The sequence below is a fragment of the Amyelois transitella genome, chromosome 7 (genome assembly GCF_032362555.1).
Source record: "Amyelois transitella isolate CPQ chromosome 7, ilAmyTran1.1, whole genome shotgun sequence".
NCBI lineage: Eukaryota > Metazoa > Arthropoda > Insecta > Lepidoptera > Pyralidae > Amyelois > Amyelois transitella.
Window position 1 is genome coordinate 7,491,255 of NC_083510.1, and position 23,871 is coordinate 7,515,125.

Consider the following 23,871-nt stretch of genomic DNA (forward strand, 5'->3'; position numbering starts at 1 on the left):
TATAAGTAGATATACATACATATTTTGCATTATTCTTTTGTCAACAGTTTTTTTTTCTGTTAAGTTTGTGTGATTAAATACACAAGTACATATCAGAATATATAAATATTATGAAAAAATATGATCATATACATTATTCCCAGATATATGTACATCGCTACTTAGTAATCTGCTTGATAGAGCCGACCGCCACAGTAGCCTCACTGTGAGCGCCGCTACAACAGTAATCGAAAGCTTAACGTGACCAATTTAGAGCTTTGTTTTATTTCCTTCCTATATTTCCCGTCTGTCTTGTTACACGACATTATTATATATTACAAATTAATAAAATATCATGTGTATTTTTGTTGTACTTGAGTTTTAACAGTAGTCGATTTAGTTTAGTTTTATCTTTAGGTACTTATTTCATTTTCTTAGACAACATTGCGAGGCTTCCTAAATGTGTTATTAATTAACTGTAAATTGAAAATTTAAATATTCACATCCAATTTGTTATTTAAAACTGTAAACACATTTGGGACAGCTAGCCGTAAAAGGGTTACATTTACAGCGCAAAACGACATTGGATTTGGATTTATTTATCAATGATCGAATCGCGTAAAATTTCATTGGGAGCTCGGAACGTGTATTCAAAAACAAAGCACACGAATAACAAGCAATGTTCAGTGAAACGGTAGTCAATCTCGATTCAATGTCCATCGAGCCGGCTCGGGCCAAATAGAATGTAACAAAACAGTGAACACATACGTTGTTCAGTTTATAAGACCTTTCTGTGTTTAGGCGTGTATGGCGACGTGCAGCGGGTGAAGATCCTGTACAACAAGAAGGATTCAGCTCTCATTCAGATGGCGGAGCCGCACCAGGCCCATCTAGGTGCGTAATCTCAACTAAATGCACAAATTTATAAGGTTTAGATTGCTCTGTACCCATTCTTGTCTAAATTAATTTAGGATAAAGCCTTTTCTCTCAAAGCATTCTGGTTTGCTTTTTGAACGAAGTCAATAGCGCTTTTTTTACAAAGCAACAACATAATTGTAAAAGTGTCACGAGATTTTTTTATTCATAATATTGATATAATAATAGAGAAATAAGTTTTTTTTAGTATTTAGGTGTAGGTGTAATTATTGTCTCTTAAAATTAACCTTATTGTTTAATTAGCAACTTTAGAAGTTATCATTTCAAAACATACGCTCAATAAATGTTAATGGAACTATTTTTTGCAGCTATGACCCACATGGACAAGCTGCGAGTGTTCGGCAAGGCCATGCGCGTGATGCTGAGCAAGCACCAGACCGTGCAGCTGCCCAAGGAGGGGCAACCTGATGCTGGACTCACCAGGTATATTATCTACTTCACTACCTTCATCCCTTTATGTGAATGTGCTTATTTTATTCATATAGTCTACAACCCTAAAGTGCCATTATATTCTTCATGCAATAAAGTGCGTCTATCATCAATGAATCAATGCGTGGTCAGCATGAATACACGTTTTTATATTTTTTGCAGTTAGTTCATATTTTACAATGTATGTAGTATGATATCTCAATGTTTTAATGTGTGTACTTAAATTTTTTTTAATTATATCGTAATTCTAGTTTTTCAATTAAAAATACAGTCTTTTGTTTGTATTTTTTCAATCATTTCACACAATCTACCAATTGATTCCAGGGACTACTCGCAGAGCCCCCTCCACCGATTCAAGAAGCCTGGCAGCAAAAACTACCAGAACATTTACCCGCCAAGCGCGACATTGCATCTTTCGAACATTCCGTGAGTTACCGTCCAATCTCCATCCACACACGTACAAATAGACCACTATTATTTTCTCCAAAGTTCAGTCGGTTCATACGAGTGTACTTTGTTTCAGAGCGACGGTCTCAGAAGATGATATCAAGGACGCATTCACCAAACGCGGATTCACTATCAAGGCGTTCAAGTTCTTCCCGTAAGTGTTTCATTTTATTATTGACAGGTTTAGACATACCTATGTCTAGAAGGAGTCTTGATATTTTTGTTCTTGTGGACTAATTTTTAATGCCTTATAAATGTTTGAGGGTACTATGCCGACCCCACGTAGAAAGTGGGAAAAGGTAACGACGAAGTAGAAATGTTTGAGGGTACATACTACATTTGAATGTTTATAACGAATTAGCAGAGCTAATGTTCCATAGTTAGTCGAGTATTTATCTACGATGCCACAAATAGTCGTAGGCATTATAAAAAGGTTCCGATTCTAATAATTTTCCTAATAGGTACAATCAAGTGTCATATGCCGAGTAGATAATTTTAACAGGTTTATGTAATATTTATTTGAGCTTTCAAAATACTTATTAGGTAAAATGAATTAATTAGGTTGTTTTAAATTTCAGGAAGGACCGCAAAATGGCGCTCGTTCAGCTGCCATCTATCGACGACGCTGTTGCAGCTCTCATCAAGATGCACAACTATCAGCTGTCGGAGTCCAACCACCTCAGAGTGTCCTTCTCCAAGTCCAGCATCTAAACGGAACGACCACAGACTACGGAATATCACACACTTTTTGCCAGTCTAACCATTTCGAGACTCAGCCGCAACTCGTGCCTCTTAACTTGACTTTACTCTAAAAACGTTATTTTTTAAATATGGTGCATTCGGCCGAGTCCGACACTGGCTGGCGATAACGTACCTCTCACATTCGAGAATTTTACTCGACTGAAAAGTAAAATATAATCTGTATTACGCTTACTCGGATCACTAGAAATTAAGTGCTACTCTATTTTCTTAATAATACGTACGTTTAACTGTTACTGTACTGTACATCCTAATCTAAGGTATCGTCATGGAGGCAGCTAAGGCTTCACTTTATATTTTTACACTCTACTAAACGTACCTATCTATACTTACAACAGAGAGGGTTTCTTGTATGTGTGATATTCATTCCATTCATTATTATAATTTATATTTTTAAACTCCAGTGATGTCACTATGGTTTCTTGATTAAATTCTATTATCAGAACAGTATATATTCTGCAATTAGATTGCGCTAGATTTATTTACATTTGGCAGCTTTAGTAACATATATGTTCTGATCGCAATGTAAAACATTGTCTCAGTTTCGCCCATGTATGGTGGTATGGCCGACTATGGCCATACATTAAAATCATTATTATCAGATTGTTAAAAAAATATTTCTTTTCACATATAATTTGCAGTTACAAGTCTAAAATTATATTTTATAAATATATTTTATTGTCTATTTTAATATGCACAATTTACTATTATTGCATTTCCTTTTAAGTATAATAATTATATAGTTTTGTACGCATACACATTTTTCTTATTTTATTATTGCTGGAATGTTACGTTTAGAAATGTGTATGTGTGTGCAATATTAGTTTTAGTAATAATTTGTAATAATATATTTTAGACGTCTTCTACGGCCGGCCAACGGCGCCTTATAACTACTCTACGATGCTTCCAAACTTGTTTCGTTGTTTAGAAGAATATCATCTGTTTTAGTTTCTTCAATTAGTTAGTGTAATCACAACTCTTATTAATAGGCATCTAGATTTATATATCACTGTTTTAACGTTACGTTCGGTGACATAATAGTGACATGATGCATTTATTTTGATGTTAATTTATATTAATGGTAGCTAAAACAGATTATAAATGCTCGTGCATACATTTCACTAAGCAGTTAATTATAGAATAGTTATTTATTTTGTCTTGTGTCGAAGCGCCGTCGCCAGTGTGGATATCATCACAATGACGTATTTTTTAGAATAATTTTCAGTATATTGTATTAAGATGTGTCCACAGTGTCGCGTTGAGTCGCGGAATCGAAGTATTGCGAGATCTGATCTGCTCTTACGTATCAGCAGTATTTACGCTAGGTCACAATAACTACATTGAAACAGTATTTTAGTTAAATAACTCCTTACTTCATTTTGTATATAGACACCCTACGACTTCGATGACTAAAGCTTTTCACGCTTCTTGGACTTTGCTGAGTTCTCAATTGGTTTTCACACGTCTTTGCCTTCTTAAATTAATTAAAATGCGTCTAGTCCAATTCGAAAGAGATTAAGTTTGTTGATAAGTAAATTTACGTAACGAAAAACTTTTTATTCGTCTCGATTCGTCTGAACTCTGTAGAAAAGCTTTTGTAAAAATGTTTTTTATAAATTCGGTAATAGATTATCCAAATATAAAACCTATCTCTTATTAGGACCAGTTTTAAGTGTTCAGTTACACGTCCAGTTTATGTGATTAGGCAAAGAATGCGTGAAACAGATACCTGAATTATGACGAGTTAAGATAACAAGCGCCATTCGCAGAATGTCAAAAATGATCATCAATAATTTTTTGTCGAATGGATAATTATTATACAATTGTAAATCACAAATATTAAGTGGAAAGCATTACATATCTTGACAATGCCACTGTCGTTCGGTAATTGTACTAGGTTAGATTGAAGATGAATTATAGAATATACAGAGTGGTTTGCATGAAGGTAGGACTTTAACGCATAAGGTGGCACAAACTTCGAAATGGCTGAGTTGTCCACGAAAAGGAGCGAACGGCCAAGGCGGAAGGCTCAGGATTTTCATTGTCAGTTATTCTAAATATATCCCATGAGCAGAATACTGATGGTCGAAAATTTTATTTCATTTTAATTACATATTATAGCAATTTTAATTCATTATAAAATCACATATTTACACTATTTTAAATGTATATTATACATGCATCACTTACCGTAATAAATATAGAGCTTAGTAAGTTGATAAAACTGAAAAATTAGATTGTCATTATGATGTAAGTTTAATAGAAAAATTATTATCATACAAATTGTATTAATCAGTACCTACATATGATAAGGACATAAAGTAGATATTTGGTTTAGATAATGTTAGGTGACCAGGGTGTGGTGATATTTTGCACGTTTTTGAAAATGTTTTTCTGGTGCAGGTTTCTGTGCCTGTTCGAAATAATGTGAAAATGGAATGCGACTGGTGGAGGTTGTTGAGGAGAGATCGGCGGTAACGCATTTGTAATTTTAAAATATTATTATGTATTAAATTAAAAAAACAAAATCACAAAAAAGGAGATTACATATCCACTGTATTCAGCGAAGAACGCTACACACATCCCGTTTCGTTTCTCCAAACGACGTTTTGCTCTTAAAGAATTCTAATGGATCATTTGCTTCTGCTCAATCGTAGTCATTGTAGTAAATGTGTGTAGCGTTTTCAGGCCTAAACATTTCTCAGTAAAATTGGTATTGACTAATAGATAATTATAGGGATTTATGTGTTTAGAGAAGTATTTTAAATATTTAGATAATAATGGTAATATTATTAAAAATAATAAATAGATCAGTGTTTAGGACGAGATGCCAAATTTAAAGTCAATACACATTATTTTAGGTAAAAGGTAATTGAGGTAATCTTAACATTTATTGAAAAGTTGATAAAAAATGTTACAGTTAAATTATATTTGAGAGTTTTATTAAGCGCAATATATGCAATTTTATTCATTATAAGTGAACATTGTTTCAATTTGTTAGTTAAAGTTATGCGTTGAGAAAAAGATGTGAAAGTTGTTTTGAATGTCTTCATATCAGTGTTTGGGAGTTGCGATCGCTGCGCACGTACTATACTGTTCATATCGGCCCGCCGCGCTGAGCGCGGCGCCCTCTTGCGTTTCACCGACATATCTGTGCGGAGTGCATATCATCCTGAATATGCTTATTTTATTGCGCTTTATAATATTTATCTCTTATATTAAGCTGTACTTGATATTTAATATTTCAAAAAAAAAGTGAATAACGGCCAACATATCACTAAATAGACTTTGGCTAAGGCGCATGTAACGTATAGTTTTATTCCTTAATCCCAGTTTTATTGCCCGACTTCGTTTATCGTTATGGCCACTGCTGTTTTATTATTTCAATGTTGTTTGAGATGTCATTTCTATTTTCTGATTTTAATGTTAAGTCTTTTGTGTGGTTAATTTCATCCTTATTTTTAATTTCATAATTAAACTATTATTATCATTGATAACTTTTTGTTCTTTATTTTCCTCCCTTCCCATTCTACCTCCGTTCCTTTATTTTCTAACAAACTTGATACCAATTGTCTAAAGTACGACAGCGGTGCATAGATAGAGATACCTTTATAATCCGTGATGTAATAATTTATTTCAGGTTTATGTTTTATGCTTCACATTATATTGTATCAAAATTATATATTAATAATAAGTCATTCATGCTCGTAACCGATTTTAATTTAGTCCAAACCAAACCTTTTAACCAATATTCAAAGAGATGAAAACTATGTATTTGTAAATAAAACTTATAAATCTTAAAGGGGATCAATATAATGAAATGATGTACGTTAGTACACAATTGGTATTCTAGACATATTCGTACTATAGAACTTTGTCTTTACGTGGTCTTCTACCACAAATATATATATTTTGCAAAAATTTATGTTCTGCGCTTCGGAATTCTATAATCTTCTTCTGTTGGTTTCAAGTCTGATCATGCAAGAATTTAGAGAAGTTGTTTTGTTAAGGGAGTAAGGGACTTTACATTGCCAATGATACGTTTTATATTATTATCAAGTGGAATAATACACACAGGGTATAATGTGAATAAATATTGAAGCAGCTTCGACATTCGATTGTCGGGCGATTGTTGGATATCCGTGCCACGTCCCTTATTCCTGTTGCGTGGAAAGAACTGAACCATTCCGGTCGTTGATCTAGTAAAGAATTTATGTCTAACTGCCAATTGATAGGCTCAATATTGATATCTTACCATAGTACCTACTAGCGAAGTACCGCAAACATACCCACCGTATAAATACCGATAAAAGAATATTAAAATTATCTTTATAATCAAAATTTACCAGATGCTAATAAGTATGCCTACAAAATGGCAGTTATTCTAATGTTATTTGAATCTGCGGATGTAAATGTAAATAGATAATATACACAACTATGTTAAAATTACAAATTAAATGATTAGTATCTATAGTAAAGATTAACATAATCATTACTTTAAGACAACTAGCTTATATCCTATCTTAATTTCAGTAGGCGCTCTAGTGTTAACACCTGTCGAGGTGAATCTTCCTAAGAATATTATCGAACTACCCTTTATTATTTAAATTTACTTCAAAATTGTGTCTGTTTTGTTGTTCACTAAAGGATAAAATAATGGTGTGCAAATTAAAGGGTTGTGTGTAAAGTTAAAATAGTTAAATAGATTTAAACAATCGTTCGTGTAACGAAGTTATCTCATTTTCTTGTGAAGCACATCAACTTTGTTGCTATCGTAGCGTGAATTACTATCCTATAAATTGAACCATGTCAATATTTTAGTATTATTGTATCATGAATCAATATGCCAAAGACCAATTATTAGGACGTTGTAACAGGGATCTTAATAATTTCCATTTTGTCTTATCTAACTTTAAAACACATTTGCAAGAGAAACGTTGAGAGCTTTAACAGGCGTATTTAAAGAGAAAGTGTATTTTGGCGATTGTTAATTTAATTTTGTGAATGCCGATGGTCCTTGTCAAAAAAGAAAGATTGGAACTTGACTACGTATAACTTAATTATAGACCTACCCACTGTTTTAAGCCGAAACTACTATATATACATAGCAATAATGTAGTTAAGACGGTGTCATGATACAAAATGTGGTGTTAAAAATAACAAACACAGAAGTCTCAGGTTGTATTGAATTACCTAAGTAACGTAGGTACTTAAATAGAGGGTAGGTAATTTATCTTTAACGCAGTCAATCCACTTGGTCATTGGCAGAGACTACGCGGATACTATATCTACATACAAGCAGTCATATAAATTATAAATATATACACTATTAATATTTAAGTGACTACCCTATTGAACTCTAGATTTATTCTTTGTCATTTTATAATAAAATATAGTTGAAAATGGTTTTTATTTTTGTTTTAAGCGAATAGTAATCCCTAAAATATTTAAATAGGTTACCTACTTCCCTAGCAGTATGAAATAGAAACAATAAAAATCAAAGATTCAACGAATAACTAAAGTTAAAAAGAAGTAAAATAGTTCTTGGCTAGTCAACAGCTAGCAAATCTAGGGTGGAATAAATTTACTTAATACCTATTAATTTTTAAAGTAGAGGGAAACGTTTAAAAGTTTTTTCTCATAAATCAATCATTATGAAGTACTAGCGACACTGGTGGCATTTATATAGATATTCCATTAAAATGGTTAAAATTTTAAAACATTAGCGGTTTATTTAACAAAAAAAGTATCCTACTCATGTAAGACAGCGGGTTTATAACTGTTCCTATGCATACCAAATTTAATTTTACTTTTACCAAATTTCATTACGCACATCTGGTGAGCGGCGCTGTCAGCTCGTTCGTCAGCGTGTTGTTTTTATTGGCCAAAAATAATGTAAAATTTTGACCCCAAACTATTTTTTCTAATGATTTTGAAACGAAAATCAGATACTGAGTGCCCCCTTTCAATATGCGACGCGATTTACTAGAGAACCTGCAGATTTAATCATATCCTGTACCTTTAATCGCCGAAAAATTTCACGTCATTGTAAAAATGAATCAGCGAGTCTTTCGCGCGATAAAATAAACAGCCTCGCGCGTGCCATGACACTACGGGGGTAGGAAACCGACGAGTTTGTATGAAGAGACAAATATAGGCAATATGGATGAGTTAAATAGGAGGAGGAAATTATTATTCAAGTAATAGGTATAGCGTACCGAGAGTTGGCAGACTGACAGATTCAACTGTTCCCGATGAAAAGACGCTATTTTGTTGATTATTAAGTTTTACCCCGGATCAACTTCGAAAATTTCGTTAGTTTAGTTTTAAAATAGGTATAGCGCCAGATTACTTCTAATGAGTGTGAACCAACTTGACCAAAAAAGCGCTAGATTTAGCACCTAAATGGCATAATTGAATCTAAAAGTCAAAACGGTACAATCCAGTTCTAGTTGCCAACATTAATCTAGAACTAACTTAAGCAACTAATAAACTATTATTACATACATGGTCTTTCACCTAACTGTAATTATAGGATTATGTTTTTGTATGTTTGAAGCTTCGATCAACTATAAACAACTAGATAAACAGTTCCGAGCAAAATAAAACAAAATATCGTCCTCACCTCAATACGTAATTATTATTACGCATATTACTTCGACTATTTGACAAAGTCCTATGTCCAAAAACAAGTGTATTGAAAATTGAACCTTAAATATTGTAAAATAAGGCACGCAATCCTTAAAAAACGTAGTTTGGTGTGACATGGTATTAACTCAATGTTTCATTTAGAACAAAGAGGCTAGTGGAGTGGCTTTGTTATTTTAAAATGTTTACCTTCACACACTTTAACATTTTGATACGAAATGCGTTGTAATAAAAATTGTCTATTGGATGTTAGAAGGAGTTTGTTTGGGTGTATGAGTGTTTGAATGTCTGCGATTATGTGTCGATTTGGATGTAAGTAGTTTATTTTTTACTTTAAAGGTAGTTCTTTTATTTTTTGTGTACTTCTGTGGCCTAATGATCATCTTGCCTGACTGCCAAGTCGGAGGTCTCGGGTTCGATCCCGATTAAAAAACTCGTCACCTCGGTCTCTCGCTATAATAAAAATCCATTCATTCCTTATTATGGCGTTCTGCGGAAAACTGAAATACACGTAAATTGTATGTTATTCTGTAAGGTTTCACTTGCGACTTCATTGGCATGTGATTAGAATTTACTAGACAGTCGTGTAATTGATGTAGTATCACCCCCTTACCAAATTTTACTTAATCTTTTTAACAGGTACGATTTTCAGATAACATTACATATTTCCATTCACCTCATTAAATAATTAATCAACCGAACTAGTATCAAAATAAAAAATCATAAAAAATAAAACAAAGCGACTTCACAACTTTTTGTGCCTAGGCGAGCATCATGAAGCGCGGCGACAAAACTATATTTGTTTCGTTTACTCTTTCATATTTGTTGACCGCAAGAAAGAGATAGGCGCGGATAGTGCTAAATGCCGAGTACCGTTAAGTTTTAAATATTTAATAAAATTATTTGATAGAAAATCAACAGCTAACTTTTACTATTAACTCATATGCGCTCACCGTACCCAATTGGGAACGCTTACAAATCTACCCTCAACTTTTTTTGTATTTATACGAATGTGACATTTATTTTAGTAATTGAAACGTTATTGATGAGCACACGGATTATTAATAGTTGTTTGACATAAACTAGATTAAATTTGATAATATAGTGTCTCAAATAAACAAAATTGTTGAACTTCACTACGCGATAACTGTAAGTACTATTATTTTGGTCTATTCATTCGACAGTAGTAATTTTTTCACATCCATTTGTTGAAAATATTTGTAACTAAGTAATAAAGACAACATTTGGTGAACTATAAGGCTGTATTGAGAATAAAGTGGATTGACACTTAGGCGTCCTCAATTGAGGACGACGGGCACTAGACGAATCAGACATCTTTTATTTTTTGCAGAAGTCGACTTTGAACAAACATGTCTAAAGGAAAGTTTTCATCGAGCGATAACTATCAGGGGCTTCAAGAAGCTATCGAGGCTATTATGAGAGAAGATGGTTCAGATGTAGAGGTAGATTTAGTTGCTCTGCCTCCGGAACCTAGTGTTCTCACTGATGAAGAGGAAGGCGACGATGACAAAATCATGACCAATGATTTTCCTAAGGACATACCGGGAAATGTTGAAGTTTTTATCAACAGGAATGATGATGAATGGGATAGTAGTGATGAAGAACTTTTAGCGACGACTGCAGCAAAGAAAAGACGAACCGATAACCTTCCAGGTCCTCGTTGGCGTAAATGCCACCCTACCTATGATTCCATAATATTTGATGAAAATAATGTCCAAGAAAGACGCGAAAAGATGGTTAGCGATCTAAAAGACCTAAATCCTGTTGCAATTTTTGAAAAAATGTTTGATAACGAGATAATTTCCATGATCATTCAAAATTCTAAATTGTATTCCGCACAAAAAAATAAGCATGATTTTGATATTACAGAAGAACAATTGAAAACATTTTTAGGCATCCTTCTTCTAACCGGTTATCACACTTTACCTAGGGAGCGTCTTTACTGGTCTTTGGATGAGGATTGTAACGTACCCATTGTATCTAAAGCAATGACTAGAAACCGTTTCTTAGAGATAAAAAAGTTCCTTCACTTTTGTGACAATGAAGTCGCTGCTGAGACATCGGATAAAATGTTCAAAATACGACCTCTTGGTGATATACTCATGAAAAAATATATGCAATGGGGAATCTTTCACACAAACTTGTCCATCGACGAATCAATGATCAAATACTTCGGTCGTCATCCTTCAAAACAGTTCATTCGCGGAAAGCCCGTACGTTTCGGATATAAAAATTGGATGGTTTCTAGCGCGGATGGATACTGTTATGCTTTTGATATTTATTGCGGCAAATCACCCTCTACTAATATTGTCAACAATGAACCATTAGGATCCAGGGTTGTAAAAACTTTGCTAAACAAACTGGGTGCAGATCCTAAAGATCATATTGTATTTTTTGATAACTTTTTTACAAGTTTTGGATTGCTACGCGAATTACGTGAAACGGGTTATCGTGCAACTGGGACTGTCCGAGAAGGACGAACTGGAAAATGTCCTCTAATACCTATCAAGGAAATGAAGAAAAAAAACCGCGCTGAATATGACTACCGATTTGACACTACGAATAAAATATTGTTTGTTCGTTGGCTGGACAATAGCGTCTGCACAATGGGAACTAATTATGATAGTGTGCTACCGTTAGGCAAAGTGAAACGTTGGAGTTCAGCTGAGAAGAAAAAGACCGATGTAGACATTCCCCAAGTATTCGTCAGCTATAATAAAGGTATGGGTGGTGTTGACCAAGCTGATCAATCAATATCTTTATATCGTACTTCTATTCGAGGCAAAAAGTGGTGGTGGGTACTGTTTACCTACATGCTTGATTTGACAGTTAGCAATTGCTGGCGTTTGCACACACTTTGTAATGATGTAAAGATGGATCAGCTGCAGTTTAGACGAAGCATTGCTCGCCACTACTTGCGACAAGAAACAGATCGCCGTTCACGTCCAACGGCTTCCATAGTTCCTAGTCTACAGTTCGATGGGATTGGCCACTTTCCACAGAAGTTGAATAAACAACTGCGATGCACCGTATGTCACAATAAAGCTCGTTGGCAGTGTAAGAAATGTATCAAAACGTTATGTATCGAAAAACTTTGTTTTGAAACTTTTCATACTGAATGAGCCCAGTGTCCCCATTTAAGCACGGCATTTTTTTTTATATAAAATAAAACAAATTAGATTTTTTTTCTATTACATTTCATTAAAGAGGGCTTTTTCTACATAGAATTGCTTTTTATTTTATATTTTTTCAGTAAGTTTAGGTTTGGGCGCAAATGGGTTAAGTGCGATTACTTTAAAACTGAATTGTACTTAAATGAAATAGGAAACGCCATCCTTTTTGAGCGCAATTCTTGGACAATTTTTACACTTTTTAACAGAGCACTTCGTCATTGTGCGATGTTGTCACTCGTGGACGGACGAAACGAGACTAGCCGAGAACTTTACTCACTTGAGCGTTGAGTAGAGTTTTGCCGCGGACACTTTTTTAGCGGGATTGTGAGTCTAGTTGTTTATAGTACGTCAATGGTTTGAAGATATGTATGTAATATTCTATAATACTTGCTATCAACCCAACAGAATATGGAATTTTTTAAGCAGGGCCTGTTGTTACCAAATTAACACTAAAAGTAACGGTAAATAACGTTATTTTTTAAAGTTTTGACCGATACCGTTATAGGCGTGATATCGGTAATGTAGGCTTATAACGTTTTATAACGATATTAAATTACGTTGTAAGTATTATCGTCTCCAATTAACGTTAGAATAGCGATATCAAATAACTTTATAAACAACGTTACCCATTAGCGTTACCGTTTTGTGAATTGAAAATCTGTTCTGTTTTATGAAATGAAAAAGTGCCTTAAGTTTTTCTGTCGCTACGCCACTGTACGATTCACGACCCCATTAGAAGTTTTCACGGCGAATCCTTCATTAAATCAATCAGTAACGTTATATGAATTTACCGGAAAATACAAAAAAAAAACGACGTTAAACAGTCTTAACGATAACTCTTACTGTTAATTTTACTGGTAACGTTATATGAGTATAACGGTACATGAAGCAAAAAAAAATAGTTACCCAGCATAACGGTAGGTACCTACTCAATTTATAACAATATAACAATAAACCTGTTTGGCAGTAATAACGATACTAATTTCTTAACGCTAATTCAAGCCCAGATTGCAAGTGCTCTTTTAATTTCATAACATAAACAAAAACAACATTAGAATAGAATTAGGTAGAACCTTGGGACTAGTTTTAGTAGGTATTATGTAATGCATTAAGTTCCACGATTGCGTGATTGTGAAATTCATCATCAAAGTACTTACCTATATAAGTGTAACTTGCATATTGTGTTAAAATAAATTTTGACAAAAACAAATGTTTACTGATCAAAATTGAAGAGCTTTTTTACCCACCTGACTATAATAATTATGTTGAGCGTACAAACAAAGAATAAAATCGATTTATCAGTGGAGGCCTCTTACATTCATTTTTATTGAAGCTTTTCAATTCTTTCGGCCAATTGGGTTGGCAGTACTAAATGCCAATGTCAAATTGTCAAAACAATCTCAAAATTTCTAGAGACGGCCGATATTATTCTTGTGGTTGTAACTAGAAAAGGTACTTACAAAAATTTTATTATATTATTTTTTTTAGAAAAAGTATTCCGCAATTTACGTAATTAGACAATTTATTCGTTAGTATATAATGTCGAGTTTGTAATTGAAGATCTGACTGACCATGATGTTGAGAACTGCCGTGAGACTAACACCGACTTTTATAGTTCCTTTATTTCAACATCACAACGAAAACGACTACAATGTTTTGGATCCAACTACACCAAATATTCCAAAGACAGGTTGGGACCGTGTGAAGAAAATGTATACCAGAGAGTAAGTACCTTTGTTCGAATACAAAATGGGATCATTGTCAGTGGTTTGCATTCATTATCTGTTTAGTCGGAATAGAAGCTCTGTCTTACCTTTTTACCTTATCACAAAATTGGCTTCGCTCCTGTGGCAATTTCCGGGTACAACTAAAATTAGCTCATGCTACTTTTGAAGGTATAGTTTAGTTAAGGCCCAATTATTTAATAGTATTTAAATAATTGGGCTTTACAGGTATAAATAATACCTTAATGCTAATAGCACTCTAACACTTTTAACTTTTAGAAAAAGTAAACAGCTCAATAATCTGGTGTTAATTCAGGAAAAATAAACATGGGTTATATTAATAGAAACCCATTAATGAGAATTCAGTTACATAAATATTATTAAGTAAGAAATGTTGAATTATTTCACTGTTTTATTACTGATGAGGAAAGATTGTACAATTTTTTTTAAATTATTAGAGGTTTTTGGGAATGAAAAAGGTAAAGCTTAATTTTTTTTCTATAAGGTGATGGGCTTGTAATCTATTGCTATCTCTGTATCTCACTTTCCGAGCTAGACATTGTCTTTGAGTCTAGTGGCTTTATTCACCTGAACATGGAATAAAGTTGTGATTTATGTAGTGTTTTTTAAAAGTGGGTGTGCCAACCAGAATTACTAGGAAGCCCAATCAACATGAGCAAAGCTTATACAAGATTTTACTTATGTTTTAGTGAGTATGAAGAAATATCTGTAGAACTAAACAGTGTGTTGCAAGGCTCATTGGCAGGGGCGTTTATTGGAGCATGTATGGGTGGATTCTACTCTTCTCAGCAAGCATATGTTTATTTTATGGAGAACAATCAAGCAACAATATTTAAGTCTACTATGGAAGCTAAGGTAAGTTAAAATAATTTGTGGCGAAAACTACACGCCACAAGTCACAAAAATAAAAAAATAGAATTACGTGACGCTATCAGTCATAAACATCATACTGACTTGTTGACTGAAATATGCTCAGCTCAACCTAAAACAGCTGGGCCCAGAGATTTGATGGCATGTAACATACATGCACATGTACATACATAAATAAATTTGCCGAAATCCTGCAGGAAGGGATATTAACATTATGTTTTTTTGTTTTACCCAGCCAGACTAGTATAAATATAAAAGAACCAGCTTTTCTATGATTTAGTGGCACATATAAAAGAAAACAGGTTATTTGCAAATCCCACGGGAACTAGTTTTACCCGGATGATAGGTACCCTATATCCTTCTGTAGACTGATTCTATCTAATATTATAAATGCGAAAGTAAGTTTAAGTTATCTGATAAGGATGTAGTGTACCTTTCATCATTATTATTGTACTATTGTATTTTGTAAGTACAGTAGAAGTACATTGTATTTTTTAAGTATGTATTGTACTAAATTTGCACGGGAGGGGAAATATGTGTGCGACATTTTGAGAATATTGGTTCAGCATATAATACCTACGATAGTACCTACAAAATTGGGATACAATTAACAAATTAAAGTGTTTATTAATTTTTTACCTTTTTTTAGAAAAAACTACAAAATTATGTGACTATAGGCTTTGCAAGAGGAGCACATCGTTGGGGATGGAGGCTGGGTCTTTTTACAGGAATGTTTAGGTATGTATAGTGGTTGAGTTGTTAATTTTCACGATATTTGCTTTGAACAAGTAATATATATGTACTGACCCACCCTGACTTCGCACGGATAGCATTAATGCATATAAACCTTCCTTTTTGAATCACTCTATCTATTATAAATGCATCAAAATCCATTGTGTAGTTTTAAAGATCTAAGCATATACATGTATATATATATATATATAATATAATTATATAATAATATATTTTAATTATATTATATATATATATATATAATATATATATATATATATATATATATATATATATATTATATACATGTATATATACAGAGGGACAGACGTATGAAACGACTTTGCTTTATACTATGAAGTGATTTTAGAAAATCTATCTCATACATTGTTACTTCTGTGTCTACCTACATCTGCATACATATCATGAAATTATCTTCATTCCCATGAAGGATAAAGTTTATATCCCTAAAAGACCAATAAAAATGAGATTCAGAAAGTTGCTAGCCCATTGCTACATACAAGAATCACTTATATAACTATTTATAAGTTTGGCGACATCCTACGCCACAAATCACAACAGTCAATTACGCGACGCGATCAGTCAATAACAGCTAAGAATCTAAATCGCGCAAGCAAAGCTCCTCAGGCTTAACACCCAGCCTGATGGAAGATCTTCTTAGTGGCGCTCGAGCCGAATCATCGCTCCCGCTACAAGTTTTACAATCTGCATGTGAAGAGAGAAGCTTGTACTAGATACATTTGTTTATTCACTTAGTCGCCATTTACGACATCCATGGAAAGAGATAGAGTGATACTATTGTAAATTACCACACTATGTATTCTTATAAATTAATCTAGGTATTATGCTTGTATTTCAGTTTAATAGCTACAACTATTTCGGTATATCGTGATGATACATCTCTAATACAGTTTATCACCGCTGGAGCGATTACCGGTGGCCTTTATAAAGTTAATTTGGGTACAGCGGCGACATGTGTTGGTGCTGGCTTAGGTAAGTTATTGGTAATAGATTTTATAATTATGCAATTGGTGCAAAACAGGTGAATCTTATGCTAAAAGCAGTGTGCACAAATGTCGTGAGACAGTCTAGTAGTTTTTGGGTTTATTCGTTATAAACATACGAAAATACAAATCTTTTCTATACATAAATAGTGTGGAAGTGTGCATTGGCAAACAGATAAGAAATTATATATATTGTAAAAAAAGAACTTCTGGCGTCTTTAATCACGTTTGCGTCCTATCCCTCTGGATAGAAGCCCGAGGTGCACATAATATTATCATTAAATTAATAAATACATAAAAGTATGCAAAAAGCTCAGAAACCCAGGGCATGATGAGAAACGAACTTTCTCTGATTGGCCTGGGTCTTGGATGTTTATCTATATAAGTATTTATTATAAAATATAGTATCGTTGAGTTAGTATCTCATAACACAAGTCTCGAACTTACTTTGAGGCTAACTCAATCTGTGTAATTTGTTCCGTATATATTTATTATTTATTTTATATTTATATAGACTTGATTATATGTATTTCAGGCGCTGCCCTTAGTGCGGTGATTGGAGGAGTGATTTTGGGAATTTTAAAAGCCACTGGATTTTCTATGCAAGAACTTAGACAAGCACTGTACAATATCAAAAAAGCCAGGGAGGATCAGTATAGACAAGTAATAGAAAAATCTGCCAAAATTAAGAATGATGACTTGACTAGGCACCACGATAAATTGGTTGAGGAGAAAGGGCAGATGGATTTAAAAAACATTGAATGAGTTACTTACATATGAGCAGGATATTCCTTTTCAGACATAGTATCATGTACGGAAATAACTGGCAGAAGGTGCAAGAAATTGATTAACTTATTTACATTGTTATTACAATGACCTGTCTGTCGAACAATAGTATATTTTGTCATATGGATCATCGTATCGATTTAATATTGGTTATTGATTACCGTTTTTTCCTTCTTAGTCTATTTCAATAATAAAAAACGGAGAATGCTAATGTTTGAGTAAACCCAGATTGGTTTATGTTTACTATGAACTTAGAATCAAATAAAATTATTTTTATAAAAAAATAAATAAATTGGGTATAGTATGTACTCAAAACCACTTTAGTTATCTGAAGTAAATAATAAGAGGTTATTTAATTTATAATAAATTATGTTATAAAATACCTGTATTTTAATTTTAAACTCTCAAACTAAAACAACGAATTTTTCATAAAAAGCTTTATTATTGGCATTGCACTACACGAAGAATAATTTAATTATTACAATATAAAAATAGATGAAGTCTAATATTTACAAAAATAACATTTTTGTGCATTAGTTTCAATAATTCTATGTTTTAAAAACAAGACAGCTCCATTTATCAAATGCCTCCTCGATAGAAGACACATAACGTGGGTTTTATAAATTTATACACCTCATCTTTCAAAAAAATTAATGCAATTTTCAGACACATAGGGTCTCGTGTCAGTAATCTGCGACCACGATCAAATATGTTGTTTGTAGAACCATTATTATGGCCTTTTATAACAATAAAAGGTGTCAATTTAACGACGAATTTTGTTTCGAAATGGTGGCGCATGAGGCGATTCTGCGGCTCATTCTTCTACATATCTTAATGGCAAGCAAGACACATAAAAATAAATTACTTTACTGAATTTACTAATTATGTGTTTTAATATTTTTTTAATTGTGTTGATACACAATCGAAGTAGAAATAAAATTATTGAAATTTAGAACTCATTTTACCTATGAAGATTTAAAAAATAGACAAAATATTAGATCATAAATAATGGCTTAACCTAACATTTATATACGTTAACGTGAATACATTTTTTAACAAGACTACATTCCTAGTAATAAATTCATGAGTATCCATTGTGTAATTAATAAACAAGTGAATATGGAGCAGAATTCACAACAGTATGTTTTATTACTACTTAACTCAATTTAAGAATACTGAGACCTCTATAGAACTCCATTTAATTTTACACGTTTTATTTCATTTTATTGAAAAAATTGAAATACCTCTGTAGCCATTAAGGCAGTTTTTTTAAATAAGGTCTTTTGTTTCGTTTCATTTAGGTACCGGCTACGGTCAAAATCAATGCTTCGCTGCTAATCATTGAAAGAAGGTACCTTAAGCTGGTTAAAAAAAAATACTGTAAAAATTGAAACTCGGATGTGGAGCTCATTTTATAACAATTTTCAGCCTCCGATAAAAACGGCGTTGCGCGTGCCATGCTACCTGGGCAGTATCTTAACTAATCATCAATATGGTAGAAAATCCATCTAACAGTCTTTCACTTATGGACATTATTTATTATAGACAAATAAATTACCCATTTTGATTTAAACTTAATAAAACGATATAAATTGATTACTCAGCATGTTATAATCATTTGTTTTAATGATTTCTCGAAAATTTTATACAACAAGTAATGACCATCAATATCACAGCGGATTTCCAATGAAACAGTTTCTAAAAGAATAACTTCTTTGCCACGCGAATTACGTACACACTAACGAGTCTAGCTAGATTCATGTCAAGTTCAACGAGTTCATGAAAAGTGTATAATATTTCTTTTAAATTAATTAAAAGAAATACAAACTTAAATAAAAGTCAAATTTGGTAATTTCTTAGTAATATCGTTTCCCTTTAACGAAAATTAACATTATTCATATTACCATGCTGTTATTATAATAGGAGCGACTATGATTTGTTTCCTAAATACATTAATCGTAAAAATATAATCGATTATTTTTATTGCAGCAACATCATATATTTTATTGTGTAAAATTACATTTACCATATTTTCGCTTAGCAAATGTCAAGTCATTACAGTACAGCTACTACCTAGGTGTAGGTAAGCCAAAAATCTCGAAGTGAACACCTTGTACCTTGACACCTCTTCTGGACATAGTCTCCAAAGTTTCAACTACACCTTGACTTTATTTTTCAACCCAAAAAAGGTCGTTTAACAATAACTTTCCTATGCGCTTGACTTGATCGAGTAACGACGAAAAAAATTTAAACTTAACCTATTGAGCTGATTGGGACTTAGTGATACGCTTGGCGCCTCTGTTTGGAGGACCTTTGGGCTTGGCAAATGCGGGCCTGTGAAGATTCCTCTTCGGATGAATCTCGTCGTATAGAAATTCCTCCGTCAACTCCTTGCCGTCATCAATTTCAAGCTGGAATTTAGAATTAAGATTTTAATTTATGAAGTTCTTTAAATTCACATAGATATTTAGCTAACAACTCCATTATTACAGATTAAATAGAATATTTAGCTTTGATTATTCAATAGATGAAGTGTACGTGAGTATAATGTTTGAGTCCATACGCCATCTGGTGGTTGCGTAGTGGTAAATTTTCAATTGTTGCAATAAATCTACATCTCTCCATGCAGATTGTGAAAGTCAATCAAAAGAAACTTGAGAATCTTCGTTTAGGCGATGGGTTAGTTAGCAACCTGACAGATATCGATTCCATCATTAAGCCATACAGCCGAGCTTGGCTACAATCTTTTACAGACTGATGTGTATGAAAATAGTTATAGCGACAAAAAAAATGTACTTACTCTTTTGGCAATTTCCAATCCCATTTTCTCAATGATATCTAGGAACTGTCCTTTACAACTCGAATACATCATCCTTTCCTTTATGCTGCACGAGTAACCAGGCATGGAGTAGATGAATACTGAAAATGTAATGATTGGTAATATGAATAACATATTATGGGTATGGAAACAAGTAGATGTCCGCGACTTCGTTTGCCGAAAAACGAAATCTATACGCCTAAAATACTACACTGAGTATCTCTGACGTCTCCTGTCTCATACATCACTAGTCTCGGACGTAACGTGTCTTGGATGTCTCGTGTCTTAGTCATCACTTGTCTCAGTCAGACATCACGTGTCACAAAACAATACCGCGAATGAACGTGAAATTCACACAAATGGCACTTGTAGTTTTGTCAAATATGAACTGACTTGTCTTAGAAGATGAATACACATTTATAATTAAAGGAGTCTAAAATAAGACCAGTAACTAGTTTTAATTTTTTTTATTAAATTCATTTTTTAAGCCACAGTTTGACTTAATGGTAGAATTGTGATTCAAATAGTGACAGATTGCTAGCCATTCTTCTTAAAAATGAATCGCAATATAAGCCTATCCCTAAGTCGCCTTTTACGACATCCATGGGAAAGAGATTGAGTGGTCCTATTCTTTTTTCTATTGGTGACGGGAACAACACGGCACGGCATGAAAGAAGAACTTTAATAGAATTATGTGAATAAGGTTGAGTCATAAAATTCGGAGCATAATTCCGATTTCTATGGTCTATTATGACTTTAATGCCCTGTAATTTTAATGCACAATATGTACATGCAACGGGCCATTTTAATACTTAAAAAGTTTGATTTCAACAATTTTCACATTGTGTGTAACTACTAACTTACCAATACTCTCCATATGATCACCCTCATGTGTGTGTGGGAAGATGTAGAGGTGATACCGCGCCTGGTCACTGGGGACTTGCTGAGGTAACTCTACCAGGGATATCTTTGCGGCTTTTGCTAAGTGGATTTTCTCCTCTTCTAGGTCTGAAATAATACCCATTTGCTTTATGCTCAAGTGGCTGGTTTGATAATTTAATAATGACAGGTGCAGAGTATTATTCTACAAAATTGCCTGTATATATGTCTAGCCCATGACTGGTTTTAAAAATCTGCGCATGAAGAGACAAAACTAATCTTATTGATAAACTTTAGTTACTCACCTATTTTAAACTGTAAGTAGTTGTATGAACCTCTTTGGAGGTCAATAATACCCTGTTCTGCTGCTTCCGTGATTGGGAATGCAACTCCACCCATTGTTGACTGCCTGAAAATATGCAGGTATAGTTTTTTAGGAAATTTTGGAAAAGAATGGCGAGGGAAAACACCATGAGGAAAACTGCACAAGCAATTGCACAACAATACAAATGTGTAACCATGACCTAATACAGGTAAGGTTCCCCTATAAAGTAAATGATTGTGCAGATCAAATGGAAGTTGCTTTTTGTGAAAACCTGACTCACCCAATCAAGGAGCATGGTACCCTAAGCTCTTCTCTAAGGAGGTAAGGATGTGACTGGGAATAATACCAGGAGAAAAGACTGTTAAAAAAATTGTTTATAAAAAAAAGCTTTGAGCCTACCTTGAATCAGTGCTATAGTTGATATGATGCTCGCTCTGTTGCAATTCCTTGAGGGCTTCCTCTCTGTCCGTGAGCGGTGCTGGGGCGCTGATGCCAGTCAAATGTGCCTTGTAGCCCTTCAGACTTACTTCTTCCTGTAATATATGAAATTTTAGATGGTTAGACATAATTATTATTATGGGTTTCTTTTAGTTAACTCTGTATGACTCTCACTATTCTATTTGACTTTCTTTTTATCAGAAGTATGAGTGAGTTTATTTTTGATTGCAAGTAGGAGCAGGGTAATTCCCTAACATTGATAGGCTTATACATATATTTGATGCTGTCAGAAGAGAAAAATTAAGACATAGGATTTGTCAACATTTAGGAATCTAAATGAGAAAATTTAAGACTATTATTTTTAGAAATCAAACTGACCTTTACAGTAGCATGCATCTCGTCTTTAATATGGGCCGACCCAAACTCTTGCTTCAAGGTGGCTTTTGTTGATGCGTAAAGCATTTTCTGTCGCACTGGGGCACTGTCTGGAGACCAACTGAGGAGCAGCCACTCGTATCCCAGGGAGTTTGTAGAGTCGAACCTGGAATGCATTCATTGTTGTGATTTCAAAACAACATTGATTGGTATAATGTGAACGGCTCACTGTTGCTCAATGTTGGTATAAACCAACCAATGTTGTTTTGCTACATTTTTGTAACATGTAGGTATACACATTATAATTTAGTAGTAATTAGCAATCTATGATTCAATAAAAGATTTTTAAAAGTGAGTGCATTGTTGTTAGCTCTCCAGTAGTCGTTAAAAAAGGATTAAAGTTACTTGCCTGAATAAAATGTAGCAAGGCTGGTCTTCCACAACGAGTGATGGTACATATTTTTCGAAATCCTGTTCCCATGAACCTTTTACAGCATGATATTTTGCTAGCACTAGTTGTTCTGTAATTGATGAAAATCATTAACTCTACATACCTTAAATGTGGAACCCAAACAAATAGGACTGTTGGAAAATGAAAACTTAATGAAGTCACATAAACCATAATAAGAAGATTTTTCGTTTTATTATGTACTGCAAAATGGGTTATAAATTAAACATACCATTTTCTATGCTGATTTTCAGAAATCGTATTTTGCCATCCCTGCATTTCCCGAAATACTTCTTAACCTCCGCATTTGCTGAAATTAAAAATTTGCTTGATCAGCTTGATATTCACAGTATATTAATAGATTCTTCGTTAACGTTAGCATCAAATCATGCGTGATAAATAAACTGATACGATATGTTGGAAATATGCGATTCAGATTAATAATAGGGGATTACCTTGTATGCCAGTTTGGTGAGACATTATGAATGGTAACTATGAAATAATTATTAAACAAACCTAACACCGATATGATAGAGGAATAACGTTAGCAATCGAAATTAGAAATATTTGATAAAAATTGCCGACAGACCAACTTAGCTAAATACCTTTTGAGGTGATGGGATGACATGACAATTAACTTGTCAATGTCAATATTAGCAGCTGTCAGAGCAACACAATGACATGCTTGTCAATGTGAATTACTTTTTTATTTGATGATAGCAAAGTTACATACATTTATTTAACGAAAATGTGACTATTACAATTTCTGAACTGTACTAATAAATATACCTAATTATAATATAAACTAATATTAATTATTTGATAATAAAAAGAAATATTCTAATTTTACAAACTAAAAACATTATTATTTAAATTTTAGCCCCTAGGAAGGGTTCCCATCACGCAGGCAGCATTCCCGCGCTGTATTGCAATAGTAATATGCTGCGCAAGAAAGGGAGGCAACAGGTGACTCCCGCGCGGGCAGCTTTCTTGCAAAGTTACTGTAATCATTAGTTTGCTGCATGTTGCAAATTAAGG

General features: G+C 33.4%; 4 protein-coding genes across 13 annotated transcripts in view; 3 read left to right on the forward strand and 1 right to left on the reverse strand.

Moving 5' to 3' along the window:
* The window catches only part of LOC106133233 (polypyrimidine tract-binding protein 2), a 366,610-nt gene extending 358,691 nt beyond the window's left edge, over positions 1 to 7,919 (forward strand). For all 10 annotated transcript variants that reach the window (XM_060945000.1, XM_060945003.1, XM_060945004.1 and 7 more), the window contains 5 exons: positions 781 to 873; positions 1,224 to 1,338; positions 1,669 to 1,770; positions 1,868 to 1,945; positions 2,370 to 7,919. In XM_060945000.1, coding sequence (XP_060800983.1) covers positions 781 to 873; positions 1,224 to 1,338; positions 1,669 to 1,770; positions 1,868 to 1,945; positions 2,370 to 2,502 — 521 coding nt within the window. In that variant the 3' untranslated portion in view covers positions 2,503 to 7,919. The remainder of the gene's footprint in view (positions 1 to 780; positions 874 to 1,223; positions 1,339 to 1,668; positions 1,771 to 1,867; positions 1,946 to 2,369) is intronic.
* A 2,649-nt stretch (positions 7,920 to 10,568) lies between these two features.
* On the forward strand, positions 10,569 to 12,341 carry LOC132901915 (piggyBac transposable element-derived protein 3-like). Its single transcript, XM_060945131.1, has one exon. It carries the CDS (start codon positions 10,569 to 10,571, stop codon positions 12,339 to 12,341), a length of 1,773 nt encoding a protein of 590 aa, XP_060801114.1.
* A 1,441-nt stretch (positions 12,342 to 13,782) lies between these two features.
* On the forward strand, positions 13,783 to 17,930 carry LOC106132611 (RPII140-upstream gene protein). Its single transcript, XM_060945266.1, has 5 exons — positions 13,783 to 14,116; positions 14,827 to 14,992; positions 15,657 to 15,745; positions 16,620 to 16,753; positions 17,300 to 17,930. The coding sequence occupies exons 1-5, from the start codon at positions 13,965 to 13,967 to the stop codon at positions 17,527 to 17,529; spliced, it is 771 nt and encodes a 256-aa protein (XP_060801249.1). The 5' UTR covers positions 13,783 to 13,964; the 3' UTR covers positions 17,530 to 17,930.
* A 1,437-nt stretch (positions 17,931 to 19,367) lies between these two features.
* Positions 19,368 to 23,456, reverse strand: LOC106134234 (twinfilin). Its single transcript, XM_013334232.2, has 9 exons — positions 23,289 to 23,456; positions 23,066 to 23,143; positions 22,795 to 22,906; positions 22,389 to 22,551; positions 21,972 to 22,105; positions 21,553 to 21,656; positions 21,233 to 21,376; positions 20,351 to 20,469; positions 19,368 to 19,961 (listed from the first exon to the last, which is right to left on the reverse strand). The coding sequence occupies exons 1-9, from the start codon at positions 23,311 to 23,313 to the stop codon at positions 19,809 to 19,811; spliced, it is 1,032 nt and encodes a 343-aa protein (XP_013189686.2). The 5' UTR covers positions 23,314 to 23,456; the 3' UTR covers positions 19,368 to 19,808.
* Positions 23,457 to 23,871: the final 415 nt, after the last annotated feature.